The sequence below is a fragment of the Leptosomus discolor genome, chromosome 20 (assembly GCF_034619465.1).
Source record: "Leptosomus discolor isolate bLepDis1 chromosome 20, bLepDis1.hap2, whole genome shotgun sequence".
Classification (NCBI taxonomy): Eukaryota; Metazoa; Chordata; class Aves; order Leptosomiformes; family Leptosomidae; genus Leptosomus; species Leptosomus discolor.
In genome coordinates, this window is record NC_141410.1 from 8,436,438 (window position 1) to 8,461,845 (window position 25,408).

The 25,408-nt window shown below is 50.8% G+C and overlaps 1 protein-coding gene across 1 annotated transcript in view; it reads right to left on the bottom strand.

Moving 5' to 3' along the window:
- Positions 1-25,408, bottom strand: part of ACAP3 (ArfGAP with coiled-coil, ankyrin repeat and PH domains 3) — a 65,296-nt gene that overhangs the window by 545 nt on the left and 39,343 nt on the right. The window contains exons 12-25 of the mRNA XM_086476041.1: positions 22,070-22,182; positions 17,898-17,949; positions 17,341-17,441; positions 16,813-16,924; positions 16,022-16,230; positions 15,641-15,710; positions 15,446-15,540; positions 14,678-14,892; positions 13,969-14,073; positions 11,149-11,241; positions 10,776-10,996; positions 10,502-10,611; positions 10,016-10,126; positions 9,839-9,900 (exon numbers count right to left, since the gene is read on the bottom strand). Of these exons, the coding sequence (XP_086332167.1) occupies positions 9,839-9,900; positions 10,016-10,126; positions 10,502-10,611; positions 10,776-10,996; positions 11,149-11,241; positions 13,969-14,073; positions 14,678-14,892; positions 15,446-15,540; positions 15,641-15,710; positions 16,022-16,230; positions 16,813-16,924; positions 17,341-17,441; positions 17,898-17,949; positions 22,070-22,182 (1,669 nt within the window). The remainder of the gene's footprint in view (positions 1-9,838; positions 9,901-10,015; positions 10,127-10,501; positions 10,612-10,775; positions 10,997-11,148; positions 11,242-13,968; positions 14,074-14,677; positions 14,893-15,445; positions 15,541-15,640; positions 15,711-16,021; positions 16,231-16,812; positions 16,925-17,340; positions 17,442-17,897; positions 17,950-22,069; positions 22,183-25,408) is intronic.

Below are 25,408 nucleotides of genomic sequence, written 5' to 3' on the forward strand. Positions count from 1 at the left end.
GCAGAGCTTCATGCAGTTGGGAACTTAGGGCTTGATATTAGTTTGCTGGGGACAGCGTTCAGCCAGTAGGAGAAAGAAGGCGATGTGCTAGTTGTCTGGCTTCTCTTCTGGCAGCCAGACTTTTCAGAGCTTGTTGTGGCAGGTCCAACACCAGTCCGCCTGGACGGGAGCAAAACAACCACCTGTGGAAGGGCACTGTCGGATAATAACAATTCTCCACGACAAGTGCTCAAACCACAAGTGAAGGCAAAGAGTTCAGGTGTCCCAGCAGTGGTTCTGTGATAGAATCTCCCTTGATGCAGGAACGGTTTCACATTTATGCTGCAATTCTCGAGATAATTAGGCACCCGCATCCCTTTAATGGTATCTCTGCTTGTATGTTCGCTGCTTGATGTTCTAGGGCACTTTTTGCCAAGGATGGGGCTACTGAACTCATTTTTACCTGGTGATGAACCCGTGTAGCCATAGGGGAAAAGATAAGTGAAAGATCCCAGGTATTCACCTACATGGGTGCAGCTACCTTCAGTCTTTCATACAAGAGCTCCTGTGCCCTTTGTGTGACAGAAGACATGTCCTGGAGGTCACGGAGAGGGTAGATCCACAGCTGCCATGAGCTGCACAGCTCCAAGGCACATCACCTGTCAATGCTGCTGCAGGGAAGGCAACTGCCAATACAAAAACATGGTTCCACAAAGCCAAGTCGAAAGCAGGAACCAGTGTAACCTCAACATTGCCTCCCAAACTGGGCTGGAGACAATGGTCTGAGTGGGAGCGTGTCCAGCCAGCTGAGAGGGGACAGAGAAGGCTTGCAGCTTCCCCTCGCCTGCCGGCAGAGCTCCCCACCCTGCGGGCATCTGCCAAGAAGCATTTCTCCAGCCGCTCCTTTGACACAAGCTCACCGGACAGGTCCCTCGGTGACCGTGGTGTCCCCCTTCCACCCCAGCTCACGGGTGAGCACGCCGGGGTGTGAGCATTGTCTGTTTTTAGAGCGTCCAGCCCAAAAGGTCTCGAGAATAAGAGTCTTCAGCATTATCCACGGCGGGTGGGAAAGGCTTGTGACGTGAGCCTTATCGTCAGGCCGGCTTTGATCGGGTTCTGTTGGTCTTCAGGCACAGCAAAGCTCAGGAAACGTGTGGGTTCGCGCCTCCCGCAGAACCAACTGGACCTACCTGCTGGTTAGAGTCACCTGAGCCTCTCGCACCGGGTGGGACTCAGCCTGTTGCCACCGCTCCCGCCAGCGCTGTCCGGTGCATCCAAACCCACCCTCATGCTGCAGCGACTTTGCCCTGCAGCCTGTCAGGCCACTGTCCCCTCCCGCCAGCGACAGACCCCCCGCACCACCCACGCTGCCTGCGTGTGCATCACCCCAGCGTTTCCACCTGCTCCTCCGCCCCCACCTTCCCTGAACAAAACGGACTCCCTTCCTGGGAGAAGACAAACCCCACCACCACCCTTACAGCAAACAGGCAGCTTTTCGGTGAGGACCTAAAGGCTCCTCTGCAGGGTTTATTTAGAACGAGTTTATTTAGAACGAGTCCGCTGTTGAACTGGTAACCGTCCCGGGCAGCAAGAGGTGAGTGATGAACCCGGCTGAGTTCTGGTGTAGAGACCAGGGAACAGCCACTGCCGCCTCCCCCTCTTTGATCCTGACTTAGTTCTGACACCGGCAGGATGGTGTCAAGGGGGCACTCAGGCAGTGGGACAGAGAGTTGCTGTTACCTCCTGCCAGCAGCCTGATGACGCTGGTAAAATCACGAGAATATCCTCGCCCAGGGAGATCACTAATCCTCCTGCACACTGGTAAAGTATTTGTCCTGGCAACACTCAGATATGACCCCAGTTACACGAATCCTACTGTTGCAGTGCAGTATTAGTCCCAGGTTTCTGAAGCTATTTAAGCATTTAATCCTCGTTAACTAAAGAGAGAGAGTGTCTTTTGGAGCCCTGGGTTTCTGTAATCGCATTTCAAGTCTTCAGTGGGTTTATCCTTGTGTGGATGGGTGAGACCCTCATCTCCACCGTAGACAGGCAACAGAAAGGTGGTAAAATAAAGGGGGGGGGGGGCTGTGGGGGTCAGGGTGGGGAACAAGCCACGTGTCTCCCAAGCCCTGTGCTTACAAATCTACTGTGAGACGCAGCTCTCCTTCCACAAAGGCCTTCAATGACTGAACACTCCTGATTTCAAAGCATCCTTCCTATTTAACTCCCTCACTGAGTTCACGAGCCTACCCGGATTCATTGAGATCTGTCTGTCCCTCCAGGGGAAAACAAAGGTTATTCCACCATTTTGTTTTTCTGCATTTGTTTTCCACGCTAAGTGGGACAGAAATCACGAGGCCAGGCCAGTCTTTCTTTTCTTCTTCTTTTATTTTTCTGCCATAGACACACAGTAGGACAGAAACCAGGGAGGGGGAAGGATGGCACTGTGGTATGTGGGAGAGGGTGGTCCGGGGGCAGAAGGTTGATATTTTCATCTAGTGCAAGGTCTCCTTTCACAGGAGCACCATCAGCAGAGCTCGGGGCATCCCAAGCATTAAGTGATTCGAGTAGTCTGAAAAAATACGAATGGGGGGGTTGGGGGGGGGGGGGGGGTGTGAGCTGAGCCTGTCACCTTTACCCCAACCTTCTTCCCCAGCACCCTGAAATCACATTATCGCAAGACAGCGTCACAGAAACCCAGACAAAAATGCAGAGTAGGGAGGTGGCATTCCAGTCTATTCACTGCCGCAAAACTCAAGCTGTGGGTTGCAGAGGAGAAGGAAAACGGGTTAAAAGGGGATGGTTTTCTAGATCCAGTTAATACAGGCAACAAGGCAAGAAACCTTACACAAATAAATCAAGCCAAAGAAGGAGGAGGGAGGGAGTTTATCTAGATTTTTATTAACAGTGTTTCAAGAGACAATAGAAGAGAAGGGAAGGGAGAAAAGGCAGACACCACAGCAACAGTTTTAAAATTGTACAAAGATAATAACATACAGAATATCTGGTTCCATAGTTACAGTCAGTACAGGCTGTGTAGGGAAAAGGGGAATTAAAAAACGTGTTACAAAGTTGTACTGAAAGCAGGCATGTGAAGGAGTTAATAGGTTATAGCGTATTTACAGCAAGTGTCAGCCCCTGGTACGGCAGCCCGGCCGCTCGGCAGCGCCGCGTTAAACCAACCGCCCGCAGCGGCTCGGACCCGGCTGAAGAACTTCTTTCTCCCTGTGCTGCTCAGGGAGGTAGGGGAGCCTGAGCCAGCTCCTACCTCAAAGGCTTTCGCTCCAGGCTGCGCTACCCTCGGGGAAGAAAGGCTCCCTCCCTTTCTGCGATTCAACAGCCACGGGCCTGACGTCGAGGGCTCGCGGGCTGGGGAACCCACCCTAACAGGAGGGACACGACGGACGGACGGGAGCCGACCGAGACAGGGCTACAGAGGCACCCCGACACCCCGAAGGCCACCTCTCGGCCGCTCCTGCCACGTCCCCGATCGGAGCACCGGGACCCACGAACGAAAAGGGGCAGCTCCTCCCCGCGAGGAGGGTGCCGAGGCGGGTTTGTGGGGCAGCGCTGCTCCCTCGGCCGGCCTCTCCAGCCAGCTCAAACGCTGCGCCAGAAACACACACGTGGTCCTCCTCCTGCCTTGGAAACTGTCTCGGCATCTACACCCACCTCCGTCCCTCACGCCCTCCCCGTAGCGATGCGGCTGCCCTGTCTCCCCCTCCACCCCAGCGCTGGGCGCACAGCTCAGAAGGGGGGTACCCCAGCCCCAACTCCCTACAAGGCTGAGGAACCAGCAGGCAGACCGATACGACTCACATTCCCATGGAAACAGCACTCTCTATTTTGGAACCTCAAAAAAAAACCACCCCCAAACACCACCAAACCTCATTTCTTCAGAACTCCCACTCTCCCTTCTCCTGCTCAGCCACTTCTTCCCCACGCTCCCTCCTCCGCTTGGCAGCGCCACGCGCTCTCCTCGCACACACGTGCACTCACCAGCTAACCCAGGGTTTAGTGTCACCTTTAATCCGTTCATCCTGTTTTGTCTTTGGTTGAAAGCAATAATGCTCGGGCAGTGAGGAGAGAGGAGTGGGTTCAGGGACAGTCGAGCAGCACAGGAGCAACACAGCGGGTTAGTGTTGCGGCCGCTGGACAGTGAGTTAGTCAGTGCATTTCTTAAGAGGTCCTGTTTTCCTCTTGCATAAGTAATGGCCATAAATTTGCTGGTCTGAGATGTTACTGATCTATTTCACGCCGAGCACAGTCTCAGCTTGTCAAACGTCTTTTCCTTTAAAAGACATCGATTCTTCCAATTCCATGTTTTTTCCTCTAGACTGCTCCAAGAAATTTCACGTTGCAGAGACAAGCTCAGAGACAACACTATTAAAATAACCTGAGGCTTCCCTGGGTGACACGTGGAGAGGGAAGGCAGAGGGCGTCATTTCAACTTGCCAGCGACCTGAATTCATCCCGTTTGGAATCAGAGACGCGTGGCAGAGCCCCACGTTTCAAACCTAGACTACCTGTCCAGGCACTTGGTTACAAGGTAAATGAAAGCTAGGACAGGTGTATAACTATTCACCCAGATCCCAAAAATCTCAAAAGAGGGCAGAATCGGCGTGGCTGAGGCAAGGGTTGGGGTCCCTTTGTGTCTGGACAATGCCTGGCATGTTGCTTTCTAGACAAAGGCAAATCTCCTCCCGTTAACTGCGGCTGCAACCAAGTTACTGTCGCATAGAGAACATACGCACTCTTTGCAAAGAAAGGAAGAATGAGAAGAGAGCAGTTTGGGGTTAGATACTGCAAACAAGATTGTACAACACAAACAGAGCTGTAGTTGAAGAAGGGAAAAAAAAGAAAAAGAGAGCGTTCACTGTCTAGTCTTCCCTGGAGCCTGGTCGGCCATTTACTTCGCTGAAAACAAATTTTCTGTACACCTTCCCCACTCTCCCCTCCAAACTTCTAAGCACACATGCGCGCACACACACACACACACATCCCTCAAAAAAAAAAATCAAATAAACACAGAAAACATTGAGAAGTGCCTCCTTAGTGTTCTGTTTTTTTTTTTTTTCCTGGAGAACCTTTTTTGTTTTAGAAACTGTAGGATGTACTAAAGTGTTTCATTATATTTCAAGCCAGAGGCATCTAATGCCTCGTGATCTGTAGAACAAAAATAGAAGAGAAAAGGGGCAGGCGGGAGACAGGGAAACTGCGGGGGGAGGGAAAAAAAGGCAGGGTTTGGAAAATATTCCCTAACAATGCTACAAAAAAATCCTGACATTAAATACAGAAAAACTGTATTGAATAAAAATTGCACTAGTCCTCTGGGCACATCAATAATAAATTAAATACTTAACAATTTCACTGATTAAAAAAAAAAAAAGACAGCACAAAATCCATAACAAAAGAACATAAAACCCCCCAATACTGTATGTAGGAAAAGTGCACAAAGTTGCTTTATACATTGAATCTAAATAAAGTACCAATACATGTTAAATAGATAAATTGTCTTGCAAGACACTGCTTTTTGCATCAGTATTTACATAGGCTTTAACTTCATGTACTCCAGCAGTGAGTCTGAGCTTCAATGGACCTAACTGTACAGGATTTTCATATTGTTCTCGTGAGCCGCTGACGCTGACTGTGAAATAAAATGACCCAAGGTGGAAGCCACGTCTCCAGTTCTCCTTGGCTTACAGAAAGGATCAGTCCTATTTCTAAGTTCTCATCAAAAGCTGGAAAACCAGTTGGGGTGTTTTAAGTTGCTGTACATATAGAAAAAAAACCCATTGCTGGACGATGATCATGCTGAAATTCATTAACTGAGTAGGACCATGGCAGTGGTGAAGCATCTATTTCACTTTCAAGATCTTTGAAGTCCCCTTGACAGAGGCCACAGCTCTGATTCGGTGCGGCCTTTTTCTAGGGAAGGGCACGACTTGCGGGGAGATCAGCACTGACAACTGACTAAATCGATGCAGATCAGCATAAACTGGGACAGGATTATCAAAGAGAAATCAGTAGAGAGAGTCTCTCGGCTCCCAGCCCAGAAGCAGAGCGAGTTCTCTCTGTGTATCAGCCCCTGAGCACTCCAAGTGCTGACCTGGACGCCGAGGGCGAGCCGCATGGTCTAACCCTCAGCGTAGCACCGTCCTGCTGAAGGCAGACACACGCTTAAAGGCTTGGCTCTTGCCAGCAGGCTCAGCACCATAACTGGTTTCACTGGACAACAGCACCCAACACGGTGGGAGCTCCGCGCAGAGCGGCGAGGTCTGCAGGGCGTTTCACCCCGACGGTTTGGGCAGGACCACGGCCTGGCTCCTGCGCCCGCTCAGACCGACAGCGACGCGGCCAGCGGCTGCGGAGCTCAGCTGACAAGGGAGGGGCGTCCGACGGGGCAGCGACCCCCAAGTGAAGGCACCACCCCGCTCAGTGGGGCGCCACATGGGAGATTTGACGGCGACTTGGGACCAGAAAGACGGCCGACGGCCAACGCAAAGGACCGAAAGGTGAAGCTCCGGGAGGACGTAAAGTCGTAACCTGTAATCCCGCACCAGGAAGGCCGAGCGGTACCGGCTGTACCCTCACACAGGTCCCAGAAAGAAAGATGTTTAACCCAGGGCGCGTCAGACGCGAAGGGAAGGAGGCCACGGAGCAGCACTGCAGCCACAGCTAGGGAGAGCGCCCGTCTGCCCACAGGGGGTGGCACTGGCACGGCGGTACGCCTGCAGCCAGCCCTCTCCGCGCGGTGGCGCGGCTCCAGAGCCACACGTGGGAGCTACAGGCAGAACACGGTCCCTGCTCACCAAGAAGCTGTCCTCTGAACTAGGGATTTATACGTTCCTATAATTTATTTATACGGCACTCCGTACTGGGCATCCCAAAGCTCCACAGGGAGCAAGAATGAGAAAGCAACACAGACTCACTTCAAGACCCAGATGGCACAGACAGAAAACTGCGGTCTGGCTGCAGCCAAACTGGGGACAGCACTTTGCTAAGGGAGCGGGGACTCCCCCTGGAACGGAGAGGACACCCGACTGGAGACTAAGGGGAGCGTATTGTTCCACTTTGGGGTGTGTGGGTGGACACAGAGCGCTGGGGGTTCGGTCTCTGAGGGCTGTATCTTGAGTGAAGAGCTGGATCGCTGTTGCTTCAGCATCCGAGGACCCAATATTTAAACTATTTATACGTTCCTAGCGTTCCTCTGAAACGGAATTGCAGCACTGACGGCGTTTTATGCCACGCCGCTTCCATCCCACGTGCAGCCCCGAATCACCCCCGAGGGTGCCACGGCCGAACAGAGGACGACCACAGACCCTGCCCTCTGCCAGCTCTTAAGGGCACGTCCTACAGCTTCGCCTCAGAGGGAGCGTTGCCTGGTCGAAGAGGTCAGGGCCGTTTCAGGCCAAGCACTGAACAGCCAAGGCGGCGGAACACAAGTCTGCACGACGGCCTCCCGCGCCAGCCCAGCGGCGTGCTGGGAATCGGCACGTTCACGCCAGCATGGAGCTGCAGGTTCAGCAGCAGAGCACCGGCCTCCTGGGACAGAAAGAGCAGGGCGATGGAGAAAACGCCCCGAAAAGCATTGCCAATGATGAAAATGGCTGATGGGGCCAAGCTCATTAATTTGTGGATCAGTGGAAGGAGATTGTTTTATTATTTCGGGAAGCACGGAAGGCCCCGGGGCCGGCTTTTGTGCTGCCATTGCTCTGCAGCAGTTTCAGCACAGTCACTGGGACCGTTTCTGATTCACCAGAGACAACTGGGACCGAGATCAGAACTCGGCACTCCGTACTGGGCATCCCAAAGCTCCACAGGGAGCAAGAAGGAGAAAGCAACACAGACTCACTTCAAGACCCAGATGGCACAGACAGAAAACTGCGGTCTGGCTGCAGCCAAACTGGGGACAGCACTTTGCTAAGGGAGCGGGGACTCCCCCTGGAACGGAGAGGACACCCGACTGGAGACTAAGGGGAGCGTATTGTTCCACTTTAGGGTGTGTGGGTGGACACAGAGCGCTGGGGGTTCGGTCTCTGAGGGCTGTATCTTGAGTGAAGAGCTGGATCGCTGTTGCTTCAGCATCCGAGGAACGCAATGACGTCGATAAAACAAACCTGCAGAGGCTGAATGCGCTAAGGGCTGCGGCGTGAGCGCAGCCAGCACCCAAAGGAAGGAAGTCAAACACGCACTGGATGAAAAAAACAACACGATTGTGCACCACTGCTGACGTAACGCAGGAGGGTGGGGAACTCTGCCTGGTATTCTTGCATTCCTTGCAAGATCCTGATCCCCTCAAGATCGCAGCGCTATCCGTAAGGCACTATGGCCCAACCCCAGAGCCAGCAGCCCAGGCAGGCTAAACACCAGTGGTGGATTGCCACCCACGAGTCCTGAAAAACCCCGAGGGCGGGTGCAGTTGAGGGCATTTCTGAAGAGGCTCTTGCAGCTCACCTCAGCTTGGCATCCAAACTCCCAGCCAAAGGATAATCTGCAAGCCCTCCTGAGGCAGGATGACACGGCCCCAGCACCTCTGCAGAGCTGCTGGGGCATCATCCCCGTAACGCAGACCATAAACGTAGCAACAAAGTGCTCTAAGTAGAAACACATTCCCCCACTGCAGCAACAAATAATACAAGAAAAGGGAAAGAAACAAACAAACAAAACAAAGATTCTGCTGGTCATGGGACCTGGGGAACTCAAAAGCCCCCGGGCCAGCTGCTGAGATGCCCTACTCACATGCTTCAGCACGCAGGGGGGGAGCGCACAGAGGGAGACACATGCAAGCAGAAGTCTCCTGCACAGAGATGCTCAGTCCGAAATCCAAAGTGAACCAGGAACCAAACCGAACCCGAAGTCCAACGGCACCGTGCCGCCAGCCATTTCGGCGCTGGGAGTCGGACGTGGCTTTTCTTCCCTGACACAAAGCCCGTCGCCAGCGACAAGCTTCTCCCAGCCTCAAAAAAAGAAAAAAAGTTAGCACTGCTGCTTCCATGACGCTGTGCGGATTGCATCTTGGCCCAGGAAGCAGGCGAGCTATGGCTTTGACCAGCTAACCACCAAGGGCAAAGAGGGGCGCGTGGCTGGTATAGTCCTGAGAGCAGTTAAGGGGAGTAGCCGTCGCTCTCAATCCTACCACTTCTGTTGGGCCTTCTGGAGCAAAACACCTCTGCCCCACAAAACAGCCTGCTCCTGACTTTAGAGGTCATCTTTTGAGTTTTCCGAACTGGCCCCAGCAGCTCCCAGTTGCTGCAGGAGTCCCAGGAGAGAGCAGGCTGCTGGTCACGCGGCCAGGACAGAGGGCTCCGCATCCGAACCCCTTCCAAACAAACTGTTCAGACGAGAACTCAGTGCCCGGTCACTACACTGAAGCAGAGACAGGCTCGTCTGATCGTATTGTTGGTGGGTTTCTCCTGGTGATAGAGGGTTTCCTTTTCTTCTCTTTTTTTTTTTTTAATTTTTTTTTTTTTTTTAATGCTAAACTCGCTTCCCATACTTTTCACACACTCAAGTCCACACGCCATGGTCTGTGGTTATGCCCTAGGAATCTCCTACACAAAAATCAACCATCCAGTAGTCAAGCATGAGAACTTAATGCCAACAGGAAAGACCCCTCGTCCTTCCTGCGTGCATCTCGACCAACATGTGCAGGCATCAAAAAACAGACCAATCTGCAAGAAACACCAATATACCAAGGATAGGGGCTTCTCGGGGCTTCTAGAAATTCAGCCCAACTTCAAGACAGCAAAGGGGAGGTGGGGTAGTTATCACTAACACTCATCTATGTTAAGGCTGATGAACTCCTGTATACACTTCCTGTACTGCAGCTCAGTAGGGCTGTTGCTGGGATATTGACCTGGTTGTCCAAAGGGGCCCTCTGCTTCTCGCATCTCCTCGTTCATTCGAGCCAGACGCAGCCTAGAGTGAAACGGAGAAAGCACAAGGGAGAGAGGGGTTGGTTATTTCTTCCCCGCTGGCTACTTACAGGCAGCCTTCCTGCAGGCATGCACTGGGAAGTCCTGGTGGCACTTACAAGGTGACTATGTCTGCGTTGGCTGCCTGGACAGCGATACTGAGCGGGTCCTGCCCATCACCATCCACCGCGTGCTGATTTGCCCCTCGCTTGAGGAACAAGCAGACCTGACTGCAGAAGGGAAAGAAAAGACCGTCAGAGCAGACATTCCAGCTCCCCTACCCCACGCTGAAGCAGGCAGAGGGCTCTGTCCTTCCACAGCAAGGCCCAGCTTTGCTTTGATGGGTCTAAATCAGGAAACGCTGCAGTGGCGTGGACAAAGGAACGGGCGTAGAGGGGCCCAACTACCCCCAACCTAGCATCAAGGGGGCAATTATCCTCAAGACAATCAAGCTATTGATGTGGTGTAAGAAGGCATGCTTGGCAAATAACCAATTCACCAAAGCCCAGCGCCCTCGGCCAGCTCACCCCACGACTGTCAGCGTTAACACGGAATCTCAGTTCGAGGGCGATGGAGCACGTCACAGCGACGCGCAAAGAACTTACCCAGTGTGCCCCAGGTATGTGGCGTGATGCAAGGGAGCTCGGCCTCGGCTGTCTCTTTGGTTAACATCTGCCCCATTCTGCAGCAGGAATTCACAGGCTATCAAGGAGCCCTGGCAAGGAAAAGGGGGAATCTCTAAATCAACTCGGCCAGCAGTTCCGAGAGGATGCACGAGCACGTAACCAGGCTGTGAGCCGCCCGTTGTCAGCGCGCTCTGAACCAGAGTCAAGACCTCACAGGCCCAAATGCGGCCTCCCAGCCACCAGCGCCACGTACCCCCATCACAGCTTGGATCAGAGGGGTTTTGTTTTCATCTTCATCGTTCACCCAGTTGATCTCGGCACCATGCGCGAGGGCTTCTGCCATGAGAGGCAGGTTTCGGGCTTGTGCTGCCTTGTAGATCAACAAGCCAGGATGCAGCTCCCTCAGGTCCTCCAAATCGGATGCCTCCTGTTCAATCTCTGCTTCACCGCTTGACTCCTCTGACACCTCGCACTCTAAGCGGCGGAAAAGGATGGAGAGAGATAACCCAAAAAGCTTCATCTTTCCCATTTCTGACGTTCCCTGCTGTCCTTGGCACCAGACAGTCCCGCCCATCCATCCTGCCTTAGCCCTAGCCGCCTCCCCACACTCCCTCTGTCACACCCACCTTCCTCGGTCACGCTGTCCACCACAGAGCCAAACACCAGGATATCGGTGCTGCCATCTGTGCTTCCTCCAAGCCCGCTGTCACTGCTCAGACCTGCAGGGCCAACAGAAGACAAACCAAGCCCATTTTAATACGCAGGCAGTCCAGCACCAGGCACAGCTGAGACCGCAGGGGAACAGGGCTGCGCAGAACGTCACACACACATTGCACCGGGCGCTGCTGGCCAGGGAGAGGGGGACTGCTAATCCCACTTAGCTCCGCTCAGTAAAACTGCCCAAGGAAAGATTCAAAGCCTTATGGTGTCCATGTCCCCAGGCTGCCCTTCATGCAGGGATGCTCCAACACCGCCATGGCACGCTGGGCTGTGGAGGACAGCCCTCGCTGCAAGCCGTGAGGGACGCCGTGACGTAGACTGGAGCAGAGCAGCAGCAGAGACAGCTTGGCAGCAAGTTGTGCAGCGCCACGACCAAATAAAGACACCTCTCTGCTTTTACCACTCATCACCTCAGTTTCCACTCCACCCGTGCTCTCCCCAGACCTCCTCAGTTGTCACTGGGGCACTTGCCAGTGCAACGTCGCTCTTGTGACAGACTGTTGACCATGACTGGGCCAAATAAAATCAACGGTGTGTGTCTCAAGCCAAACTCTTAAAGCAGCATCCATTGGCTTATTCACCCTCACAGACAGCCCTTCCCTTTTCCTACAGTGCTTCCCACCTTCCCTGCTCAGCTGGGGAATGTTGCAAGACACACAAGAAACGGAGTCATGAAGAGATGAAGCGACTTGTCCAAAGACACTCAACGTGTCAGTGGCGAGAAACTTTACACCTTTTCCAGCTTGCACCCAAAAGCAATCAAGAAAGTGACAGAAAGGAAGGAAGAAGCACATGCAGGAATCGCCCCCTTGGGAACAGGGATGGCACATCACCTTTGTCCGGAGGGATGCCCAGCCCCCCTTGAGATCTCTGGCTGGATTCACCTCTTTGCTGCTTTTAACTTCCCAATGACTGCAAGGGCTGGGGGTGTCTGTCCTCCCAGAACTCAAGAGTTTAAGTCTCCATGATCTACCCCAAGACCTACCCTCAAACCACTGTGATTAGAAAGAAAAACGAGCCAGACTGTAGCTGGGAAAATGTTTCTGAAACAGGAGCTGAGCAATCTTTGCAAAGAGTCCTAGCAGGAAAGCCTGCAAGAACTAAAGATCTGAGCCTTGCAAACCATAGCAAGTGACACCTTAACCTTAAAGGCTGCCTGTTGAACCCTTCAGAGCAGCTACAACTAGGTCCCCGATAAAGAACAGTGTCCAAATCAGTGGTCCTGAAATCATGGCTCACAAGCAATCCTTCAGCACTGTTCAACAGCCAAAGGAGATCACGAAGCTACAACAGGAAAGGTTTAAAGTGGTACATATCAGGCACTTTTTTTTTTTTGATTTGCTGTCAGAAAAAATCATTGCTGGTTTTTGTAGAAAGCAAACACACTGCTTGGTGAAACTCTGCTCTCCGTTATGTCAGTACAAGTAAAGAGTGAGTGACTCCAGTGAGGCCATACGAGAGGCACCACTCTAGATTTACAGCAAAGCAAGAAGAGAGGATCTGGCTCATATCACGTGAATATTAATATGACAGATTACCAGTTGAATCAGTGACAAAATTCACATTTTCTTCTACAGAAGCAAGATAAGGCTGTCGAGCAACTCTGAAGTCCTGCATCTCCCAAGTACTGTTTCTGTTGACTAGTAATGCTATATTCCTTGAAAGTGGGATAGCCCTTAAGGCACCGACTCAGACAAGCACTAAAGCATCTTCTTCACTGATTTCAGGAGAGAACATGTACTTGTGGGAAAGCCTGTGATTTTCTGCTGTGCTGACTCAGGGCCCATAATCATTTCTCAAGTTCATATGATATCAAGCAAGCAAGCTAGTAAGTTTTAAAAAGTCACCACTCCTCAGCTAAGTATGATAACAGACCACACGGCTCCGTCTGTGACAGATGTGGGGCATTTGGAGTAAACACTTCTTACTTCCTACTTGCCATGAGGTCCCAGGATTGGATCCTTTATCTCATCTGAGGGACAGTTGTTCCTTTAAGATGTAGTAACTTGACTGCTGGAAACCCTAGGAAGCCTTTTGCCTTTCAAAAGCCTGCCAGCCTGTCTTTCCCACATGGGACTGGTCACGTATACGTTCCAATCATTTGGCTGAAAGAAAATACGTAACTGCCTCTGAAGCTTGGTTTGGAACAGGTAAAATTTGGGTGTCTCTTTTGCTGCTAGCTGCCAGAGCGTCACCTTACCTCCGTCCAGGAGGAACGGCGTACCGCTCCCACCGGGACCAATGCCACTGCCACTCCAGGGGCCACCTGTTAGCGGATGCTGCATAGAGATGTGGCTGGCACCTAGAGGAAGGTGGACGGAATATGAGGGGAGTTCATCGTCACAAACACAAAAAGAAAAATTGTCCGCAGTAAGACTTGCCAAAAAAAAAAAAAAAGGAAAAAAATTAAAAGCCAAAACTAAAAACCAGAAAAAAAGCCAATGGAATGCACGATCTGGGAGCAAAAGATGTTGGGGGAAAAAATCCCATCCACCAGAATGCAAACAGCAGGGACGGACTGGGTAGGATATTAAAATACTAAGTGCAATAAAAAGAGCAAGGGGTTGGAGTTTGTGCAACTAACTCCCCATCACTCTTCTGAAATATTGACCCTCTCTGCTGTGAGGCCAACACCCTGCCTTAGGTCTGCTGCAACACACATGCCCTAGAAGAGCTGGGAGGTGAAGCGTGCCAGGAGCAGAGACACTTTCGTTCTTTGTACTTACTGCGTGGGCCGGAGCCAGCACCAGTATCAAAGTAGGAGAAGAGCGAGTCCAGCTCATCGGGGCAGAAGAGGGAATCTCGACGGAACTTCCTCTCCAGCGTAGCTGCTATTTTACCCAGAGAGATTTTGAAACAGGTAGTTAACAACATGCAAACGAACAAACGAGACACGATTCTGCAGCTGCATTTACACAGACCTGAGCTTGCACGCCCAGTGCGCCCCAGAGGTGTCCAGAGCCATACCCGTGCCCATCAAAACACAACAGAGCCGACCAGGGGTGGTGCTACGCTGCAGACCAAGTCACCCCAGAGCATTTTGAGTAGCTTGAACCCTTCATAAGCGTGGCCTCTTTTACAGGCCAGGCAGGCAAAAACTAAAAGGACTTGAAACTTATTAAAAAGCAGGAAGCTGGAGTACAAAAGAAAATGCACAAAACAAGCTTAGAAGCTGCTGGATCGCCCTAGTGTAACGATCTCCTCTAGCCACAAGAGCCTCCCTAAACAGATGGAAAGTGTCAGGAAATGGCTCTAAAGACCCAGGCCAACATGGTTTGTGAAACAGCATTTTTGCCAACACCCCTGGCAGGCTTGCAGGTCCCAGAGGAAGACAGGGGCACACACGTGACTAGGGCAGCTGTGGGCGCCCCTACAAAGAGTGGTGGGCAGGCCAACACAGCCCCGCAGGGGGACTGGGGCAAGGGAGGTTCCCACCTGATGACAACATGGCTGGCGAGGCGTTGCCCGCTTCGTGGCGGTACTTTCTACGAGCTGTGGGCGCTTTCGTGGCGCTGTTGTGTCTCTGGCACTTCTTCACACACCAGCGTCGAGGTTTCCGCTCATTCTCTGTCAGAGCCTCCCCATTTGGCAGCTTCTTCAGGAATTTCTTCTCCACATACTTCACCTTGATCCAGGCTTCCTTGTCCTGCCTAAGAGAAGAACAGCACAAAGCTGTGCACAGGATCACGGGATTTGCCTAAAGCAAACAGCCACAAGGAGATGGAGCTGCTCTGGGTCATTTTATCAGCCTGGCTTCGAGCCCTAAAAATCATTCAGGCCTGTATTAAGAAGGGAAGGTTTCTCAAACCTAAAAATCTCTCCCATTTCAGAGCAAAACTAAGTAGTGCAGGGTGTAGCTGACAGTGGAATGAGATGTTCAGCCCTAGGCAACACCACGTGCTTCAGTTATACGTATTTGAAAGGTCTCAGAGCATGTTGTAAACCCACCAAGCCCCAGTTCCCAAGCATGTTTCACCAGGTTGCTGGCTGGTAATGCCTCACTGACCTTTGAGAGTCAAGCTCTGGCTAGCTACAGAGGGAGTGGGGTGAGGCAGGTGTACCTGAGGTAGCCTGGGCCCTCAGCAAAGGGCCAGTCAGACTCTTAATCTCACTTTCCAGAGAGCTTAGGGTACTGGGTTTGCTGTGTGATGGAGAGCTTGCCACAGGACTGAGAGGAGGATCAGTGTGTGCGCTCGGGCTCACCTGGAGCTCCCTGCTGTTGGTTTCTTAAGTCCCAGCTCTTCACACTGTGCCTCATAAATCTGATTCATGGTACTGTTCCCCAGCTCACACATCAGCTGCAATACAACAGGGAGCGAGTGAAATCCTCAGGTGAGGAGCTACCTTCCTCCACACCCACCATTGGTCTATCTCTGGCCGTTAAAAGCCAACACTCACTTTCAGTAACTCTGGCTCCCAGGAGTCCAGTGTGAGAGATCGGACCTTGGAGCAGTGAACACCCAGACTCCTGTTGATCCAAAAGGAAGAAAACCGAAATGGTTATGTGCCTCAAAACAGAATTTCTCATGCATCATCAGATGAGCAAGATCAATCCAGCTCCTGCGTGTTTGTCTATGCAGATGCAGCTATAGCAGAGAGTTTTATACACATGGATACACAGATATACCTGCACACACACACAGATACTGCAGCAAGCCATTACTCCTGAATCTATCTGCACAAAAATTATAGTCAGTTGTAATTCAAGCTCCACTGTTTTTTCCAGGACCTCACAATCCACCCCTAGCTGGCAGCACAGAGCGCACACGCACGCAGTACCTGTGGATACCGGAGCACTCAATGCACAGCAGAATGCCCAGGTTGATACTGGCCCAGCGAGGGTCTGGCTGACCACAGTCACAGCACTGGTCGTTCCCAGGGATGCTCTGCACTCTCTGCAAGATGGTCTCTCCTTTCACACTGCGCTCCCGGGAGTCGGTAGCAGAATCGATGCTGCTGGTGGATGGGGAAGCAGTTCGGTCCAGCCTCTGCAGGGAAGAAAAAAAAAAAAAAAAAAGGGGTCCAGGATTCTGCAAAGCACCGTGGAATAAACCAGAGCTTTGCACTGCAGAGGCACTGATAGGAACTGTCACCTGAAGAATAAACTAGGGCTAGTCCAAGAAAGGAAGGGGTAAAGCCTCATTAATCTCTAATTGCCACAAGATGGCACAGCACCCCACCGCTGCTCTGGGAGCACGGGCAGCATGCAAACTACTCACTATCATGGTGCCTTGCTTGCACTTGTCCCAGCTAGGGAGAAAGCTCTTTCCAGGGGGGGCATAATTCCTAGGGGAACATCAATCCAGCGTGATGGCAAAAAAAGTGAAGATGTCAGGACAACGTTGATTTAAAGCCTTGCCTTTCCCCTAGCCCAGCTTTAGAAGCGCGGCTTTGGTTGGTGAACAATTGTTGCCTCTGAGTGAGCACCGACGTCAGCTCCGTTCCTTGGGGGCAGAAGGGTATTTCCAAATGGGCCACCCACCCACAGGTGACCTGCCACGGCCCCAAAGCCCACCATCCCCTCACTATCTGAGGCACAATTACAGATCTTTCGTGACCCGCTCACTCACTTCAATGTAGTAGCTGTCGGGACTCTCGCGGTACGCAGAAGCAATGCTAGCTTGAACAGCCTGAATCCAGGCCTGACGCAGCTTCTCCGAGTCAGCCTGCAGCATGCAGCTCCTGTGAAGGAAGCAAATGAGTTGGAAAGAGGACAGGGTGCGAGTTTTGGTCAAAATTGTTCCACTTCAGCCTCGGCATAGATGTTCCGATAGGGGCAGCACCTTGATTTGACAGGCAAAGGGGCAAAAATTAATCCTACAAGCTTGCACCGTCAGAGCTGTTCCCTCCTCAGAAACTCCAGGCAGGTCTGCTAGCTGTTTTGAAGAGCTGACCATTGCCAGCTTCACTGCCTGTATATCAGGTATGCACGGCCTAGATCTGGCTTAAACCGATGTCTGACAAACTTCATCGGGACAACGGTACCTCCCAGTCCACATTTAATAGCCCAGGGCAGCATCTGCTCAAATCTAATCTCCTGCAGTTCCATGCACAGACCAGTTACCATGAGGATGGCTTAGGGAAGCCACCAAACTTACTTGGTGGGTGAGACGACCTCAAAGCAAAACCTCCTCTCTATGTCTTCACACGGCTTGACAGTACAGAGCCGCAGGTCTTCCACCACCACCGTAAGGACATCCTGAAAGGGTGAGAAGAGGTGGCTTTGTTGGCTCCCTGAATCTGTGTCATAATCAGGCCCCTCAGAAAAATCCTTCCCAAACCCCGCTGGTTGGCATCTGCTGAGCCCAGAAAGAGCAGAGGCAGCCCACCACCAGGTAACTCCAGGGCGGTAGGAAGGGGTGATACAGACTCCAAGCATGGGACAACGTGCACGTGAAGCGGCAGGCTTACTGGGGATTTCACCAGCTTCCCCTGATGAGCAGGAATATTTAGACTGCCACAAACACCATCTGCTGCCGCTTCGTTCTCAGTACAGTCTCACTTTGGAGCGCAGTAATGCCTGAACGGGCTTGCTGTCCCTCTGATCCAATTCCCCTCCCCACTCCTCCACCCCACGGTGCAGAAGTCCCCAGCAAAGCAGGACACCAGACAAGTTGGCTAATCTGCCAGGGTCATCTCGGGTAGCCTCACTGACCTTTAGCTTTTTCTGGTACACCAGCTGACTGTTCTGTATGGAGAACCACCTCCTGAGGGAAGACAGACAGACAGACATCAGAACAAGGGAACAGCAGAGCTAGAGAGGCAGTTTGTTCTGCAGCAGAGCAGGACAGCTCTCCACTTAAAAAGAGTGTAAATTATTCCAAGAAGCTGGAAAGTAATGTCACAGGAAAAGCTCACCCTTCTCCAGTGCCCTCCCTTGGAGAACAAAGGATTCACAGCCTTAGGGAATGACTCTTGGCACTGAGGTGCTGTGATGGCAAGTGTTCTAGACACGTCAAGGTATAGCAAGAAGGGAGGAAAGGTGAGAAGAAACGAAGGAGTAGGGCAGTCTCATATTGCTGCCTGCGATTTCTGGGGCAGGAGGCTGTGTGTGCACGCTGGCCCTGGTGCAGGCAGTAAATCCAGCGCCTGTGGGACGCGTTGAACTGGTTAGGGCACACTTGCACAGTGGGTACACTTGACATTTACTGGGGAAGCTGGATTACTTGCACGTGCCATGCCAGACACAGCGTGCCTGCTGCCTCTGCAAGCAGGCTGTCACAAGGCAAGGCAAAAATTCCTTGACATCGTGAAGAAACTTCCAGGTGGGAAAAAGGAAAATACATCTCAGAAAACCCTGCTAACTGGCAGCTCTACAAATAGTGTTGGAGAAAATAATACAAAGAAGATGCACATCTTGCTGTTTATGGAGGCTATGCTACCCACCAGGCTGATTTCTCTGTACCCACCACAGCTTACAGGAGGCCAAACAATGCCAAAGCTCCTGTTTCCTACGGCTAGAGTACAGACAGGTGTGTGTGAAGCAGGTTCTTAGAAGGCAACAAGTCAGCAGCTAGCAGCTTTCCGTTAAAACAAAGTGACAGAAGGTCCATATGATGCTGACAGCAGAGGTAATTCCCTGGTCATCTTCAGTGCTAAATCCAAACCTCCAAGTCACTTCCTCGTTCCAAGATACAGCCTAAGATTTAGCAACTTGATCATTTTCATGGAGAGCAATGAAAGCCACGACCACCACACTAAGCTTCAGGAAGGTGGTGCTGGAATACCTGAGAAGAAAGAGTCAGAGAGACTTGCGGCAAGATGTTATTTACAGCAGGTATTACGCACTCTGTTCGCAAAAGAACTAGGTTCCCTGGGAAAATGAGAGGAGACAGGATTCTTTTTCTTTCATCATTGCTGAAACATTAAACAGATGAAAGACAACAAAAGGACTTGACGTGTCTGTGGAGAAAACGCCGGTAAACGGAGGCCATCCTATCTAGGTGGGAGCCCATTTTGATGAGCTGATACGGCTCTGCATCACCCTGAGCTGCTGTGACAGTAGCAGCCTATGCTCGAGCTGCCCTGTGGTCACAGGAAGCTGAGCAGAAAGTCTGACTGTCAGGTTCTGGTCTCTGTGCTCTCCTGCTCGCCACCCCACGGCAGGCAGTTCTGCCTGGTGCTGGTTCCCAGCCCCATATCCTCAACTGTGGATTTTGCTGTTCTGCCTGCCCCCTCCTGCTCACATGAGGGGGAGGCACTGAGTGACAGCCAGAAGGCGATGAGTAGGCTACAGGAGCTGTGAATAGCTGAGGTGCTGGTAGATATGGGTAAGAGTGGGTGGGACTGAGGACATGGAGATGCTGCGGGGAAGATGCAGATTGTGTACGACTGGGATGTAGGAGGATACAGGGAGGATAGCTGAGATTTAGGGGACAGGGAAAACTTGGAGCCCTTGACACTAACATTACTTCAGACATCAGGAAAAACAAAATGTCCCAGAGGGTCATGTCCCCTCCAGGATAAGTGCCCTTTAGAATGACCCTCGAAATCCCAGCCAGAGGAGCTGCTAGGAGAAGGGAGTTCCCTGGAACCATTCCCCTCTATCACAAGAGTCAAGCACAGGTCTTGGTATTAACCCGACACATTGTGGAACGAGCTTCTGCTTCACAAACCCCCGTGGTGTCAGTGAAAGCAGCCATGCCATGAACCGAGGCTATACTTTGCAGGGAACCCTAAAGGGCTGATCAAAATTCGGCTCAGATATCTTCCCAGTGCAACAGCTCGTGAGCACTGAAATCAAACGCTGTGATGAACCGTGCTATAGCTGCTGTTGTGGTTTCTGGTTCCTCCGAGCGCAAGGACTTAACTGTCAGGGGATGAGAAAGCCTGAGGGGTAACAAAATTACACTAAAATTTGACTGGAATCTCCTTAGTACTAAGGGAAGCTTCTGAGAGAAAGAATCACTAACCAATTCAGAGATCTCTAATAATTTCAAGTCTTTTTTCCATGCAAATACAGGCAGTTTCTGAGCATACCACAAACTGTTCACTGAACCATTTAGTGTTTATTTATTCCAAAGTCTAATAACACCACCACATTTCAGCCTTGCTGTAGTGTATGATTTTAACGTACCCCATAGCCAAGTAAAAGATCTCTTAATATTGTATCATTCCCCTGTTATGTGAGAGGAGGAAGTGTAGGTCAGAAAGGCATTGATCTCATGCATTAGAAACTCACTGGAAGGGTTCGAATCCTTTTGCACAACCATTTATGAAACCCACTGACTATCTCAAGGGAAACTAAAAGCACAAATATCGAGCAAGGGTAGAACATGAAACCTTTGCTTCCACTTTCTCTTGGTCTCTGGCAGCTGCAGAGACTCCTGGCCAGTGCAGGAGGCATGCGAGCCTGGCATTCCCAGTGACCTACCAGATGAAATACTTCTAAATTATTAAGAGCAGGGTCAGTGCACAGAAAATCATTTCTCAGCTCCCGGCAGCACAGTTCATATTTCCACACTCACATATCCCCCTGTCCCAAAACAGACAGGTTTGATACTCATGGCCTGTCCTGCTGTGTTAGGGTTGTTAGGGCATTTCTCCTAACTGTTGTAAATCTACAGCTTTCCTAGGGCAAGCCTTGAGCTGCGTTGTGCCCTATCTTCCCTGCATGAAACCTGGTCATTCCTCCATTGGGGAAGGCATTCCTTTTTTTTCTAGCATTTACTGAGATGCAGCAAAACATGAGCTGGCTCATTCCACGATGCAGCCTAAGAGGAATACACAGCTTCACAGAAGTTTCGAACACGAAAATAGTGACTTATGCAAACTACACAGCATCTAGCTCTTTTACTGCTTAATGTACGCGTCTCCAAGACACCGAAATCAAAAACCTGCAAAGCAAGTGGCTTTGCAAGCTCAGCACGCACGTTATAAAGTGGTGGTAGAAAATTTATGTGGTCTTAAAACACTGTTGCAATGAAGCAGATGCTTACTCCTCTTTTGCTCTGAGCTGACTCGGCACCACACAGTCAGATTAATGTGCTGATAAGGCCGCATTAATCTCTCGAGACACTGCTTCTCTCGTGAGGACTTACTCAGATGCAGTTATGATCTCACTTGCAGCGAAAGGGACCTCTTCAGATCACCCAGTCCAACCCTCCCGCTCAAGCAGGGCCAGCTAGAGCAGGTTGCCCAGGACTGTGCCCAGTTGGTTTCTGAATACCGCCACAGATGGAGCCTTCACCACCTCTCTGGGCAACCTGCCCCACTGCTTGAGCATCCTCACAGTAAAAAAGCAGTTTCTTGTGTTCAGATGAAATGATGTCACTTTTTTAATACGTGCCCCTTGCCTCTTGCTCTGTCACTAGGCACTGCTGAGAAGTCTGGCTCCCTCTTCTTCATTCCCTCCCATCAGGAATTTGTACACATTGGTAAGACTTCCTCCCCGAGCCTTCTCTTCCTCAGGCTGCATTTCCAGCTCTCTCAGCCTTTCCTCACACGAGAGATGTTCCAGCCCCTTAATCATCTTTGTGGCCCTTCACTAGCCCCCCTCCAGTAAGCCCGTGCCTTTCTTGTGCTGGGGAGCTCAGAACTGGACACAGTACTCCAGCTGTGGCCTCACCAGCGCTGAGTAGAGACTAAGGATCACCTCCCTCAACCTGCATGCACAATGCCCCTAAAAGAAAAGCCTCTGTATGCAGAAACTATCAAACCAACCTCATTTTAACTACTTAGCTTCTAACTACTTAGCTCAGAATCCTTCCAGTGACGATAACAGTTGCTAAGACCCCCCAAAAAACGAAGCGTGTTCCTGTGCAGGCAGTGTTTGCTGTGTTCAGAGGCTTAGCCCAAATATCAAATGGAATATGAGTTACTGCTCACCGATTCCATGTTTTGAAAGCATTGCTAGCTCTCTTGAAGAGGTAGCCTTCCATCACCACTCCATTCGGGGCATCAACATTAAACTCCACCTTCGAGTCATCATAGGAGAAGTCCTGCAAATAGAAAGAGACCGAGACTCTGACATGACTGCACTCTCTAGGACCAAGATGGAGATGAGCTTAATCAAAACATCAAGAAGAGAAAAACATCTGTCGAAATCCTAAGGTTCAGGCAGAGCTGTCTGTCACAGCATATCCCTATGCCTTAGTGGGCTGCAGCCATGAATAGCAGTCATGAATTATCCTCATTCCAGTAAGCTTATCTGTCCCTGTTGTTTGCAGGAAAGTACTATTACATGCTGTATTTTCCCCTCTGGTAGCTGATAAGGAGAAAGGCAGGTAGCTTGTTATCATGAGGGCTAAAAATTCCCAATATTTGGGGCAGTCTGCCACGGGAAATAAAGCCATAGAGGCGCTTTTCACTGGCCAAGTGAGTTAGCAGTGCTGCTACCACCTCTCCGTTCTGCTAAGGGTCAGGAACAGAACAAACCCCAGCCTCTTCACACAAGGAAAACGGGCATGATGATTTCTAGAGGGGAAGGCTTATCAGTTCCATTTTCATCAGGTATCTTCCCATGCCACCTCCAATCTGCGCTCACTCAATTCTCTCCGCTATGTCACCCGTCGGAGCTGATTTGTCGGGTTTGGCACCGATTCATCAGATGGATCTCACGGATTCTGACAGCTGGTGAGCAAGACACAGAGCAGAGAGAATAGCAGCTGCTCTCACAGAACACGGGATCCTTCTCCCGGGGCAAGGGTCTGCCTCCTTCCCAAGAGAAACTAGGTCATGAAACCTAAACAACTTTCCCCTCTAAACAGGGGAACTAAGGCACATTGTCTCTCTGCACACTGATTCCTCCCTAATGATGCATTCTACCCACACCTCCCTCTCCAGCACAAATATTTCCCGCGTACTACTTGGTTCAAAGACACAACAGAGCGGTGAAAACAGCCCCATTAAGTGAAGTGCCTTTCCTAGCTCAGCACACGAAGACCCTGGTGATGCTGTGTTGCTAGGCAACATGCACTTCACTCTCATTAAGATGAGTTATTTTCATGCTCAGAGATGCAAGCTTGCCTGGGAGGTGTCATAATAATAATAATTCTGATACAGAAGGAGGAGATATAATGGGACAGGACTGAGTCATTCCTTGGAAAGACAGCATGATGCCCAATTAGACAGTAGAAACTGCTGTAAGGCACCCAATTAAGAAAGGTCTGCTCAGACCCAAATTTTCTTGCCATAAATGGGTGAATCCCATAGGGGTCCTCTTCTGCAGATGTCTTTCATGTACATACTGCAAACAAAGGCCAGAGGGAATTTTCCTCTAACTCGTAGATATTTGAAAGTGTGATTTTTTTTTTTTTGTAGAGCTGCTCCAACGTGGCAATTCTATAAATTTGATGAGAATCTGCCCTGTTTCATAGTAAATAATGCAAACATCCAAAAATCTAGACCTTGTTGAAAAGTGCACAGCAACTGCAGGGCGAAACCCTTCCAAGCACATCTTAAAAACGACCACTTAGCTGCGTCTCACTTTGTGAAAGAGGTAAAAATAAGGAGGAGGGTCTAAATATAATCACCTGACTTCTTCAACTATCCTTAAATAATCCAGCAGTGTGACGGGAAGAAGGATATATCGCTGGTGAGTGCTGGAGGAACAGATGGGCCATATGCGTCACTAGAGTAAATCCACTAAAAACCAGTGGAGTCAAGCCAGGTGTGAACTTAACCTCGTTGAGGCTGTATCGTGTGACACCTCTCCACAAACCCAACGGCTACAGCAGAACAGCTGAAGGCCCGTGGAGTCGTTCCTTGCCTCTGAAAGAACTCTTAACCTGCGCCAAGCCCAGTTTTAGACAATTACACACAAAACCACCAAACACTTAACACAGCTAAGACAACAGAGCGCCATCTGGATGATGTCCAAACATGGAAACACATTGCTGGGAAGAATGGCTCGTGTTTGCATTACTTTGAAGGTATTTCTCTTCCCTGCTTAGGAAATATCCCCCAGGCCAAATTCTGTTCATATTTCCGCTGGTGTAATTCCTGAGCAATTCCACAGAACTACTGCAGGGCGGTTGAGGGCAGAACAGTCGACCAGAGCTGTAAGCTGGGTTTGTAGAGTAGGTACAAACCAAGGGAGAGATCCGAGGCATAAGGACCGGTCTGCCCCTTAGCCCCGGGGCGTGCAGCACCCTGATCCTCAGGGGCACTCTGCCCCACTCCATCACGCTCTGCTTGTAGCAAAGGCTTCAGGTGCCTCCAAAGTTATTGAGAGCAAGGAAATCAGGGAAAATATTATCCCTCTGATCGCTATCATTTTTCCGCTCACTGCCAGGCCGAGGCCAAAAAGGAGATGTACAGAAACGGCTCAGGTGGCTGAAAGGCAAAAATCATGGCAAGTGCAATCGTGAAACCTCCCGTACACCAGAGCCAGCTCAAACTATGGGCTTCAACAACGGGCTCCTAGGCACATCTTCTCGCTGTAGCCCATGCAGGCAACTTCCTTACCACAGCCCTTGAAAAGAAAGGGCGCATTTCTGGAAGAAGTGTTACAAGAATACCTGTTGAAACCTGCTTCCAGGTCAAAGCTTGCTTAGAAACTGTCTGAGGAGATCATCTGGCCAACGGCATTGAAATATCATGGTAGTGCGTGGCCACAGCTGCATACACACACGTGTGTGACAATGAGCCCCTTAACTGGCAGACCTGCCCTTAAGGTGTCCCTGTATCTGTTCTGTTCATTGACACGAGAAGATTTCGATCCTGTTAATTCTGGGAAATAAGTGGAAGGGTCCTGGCTGACGGACACTGCTCCTGCCAAGCACATCATCAACCGTGCCATCACTAAGTCTCTCTGTGACTCTTACAAGGGATGCAGCACATCTATGGACCGCCTGACTCCACACAGAACTAGGAAATAAAAACCCTCCCAGCCCTCTAAGCCAAGCCAAGGTGTCTGGGAGCTGCTGGTGGAGAAGGAACGTGTCACCATTTTACAACGCTCAAAGTAACTTTCTTGATTGAAATTTTACCCTTGACAAAGCAGGGTAAGAGAGTGCGCACATATGCTTTCCCTCGTCCCCTCTTTTTCTATTTCCTCCTATACATGAGATTTTAATGCGTGGTTTTAATAAACTACCTTTTACCAAATCCCTTCCATCATTGCAATGTACACGGAGCAGGCAAGTCTGCTCCCAATGAATTTGGACTGATTGAGTCTGCATTTAGCACCTCATTGTCTCTGTAACAGGAAAAAATGCTTGACAC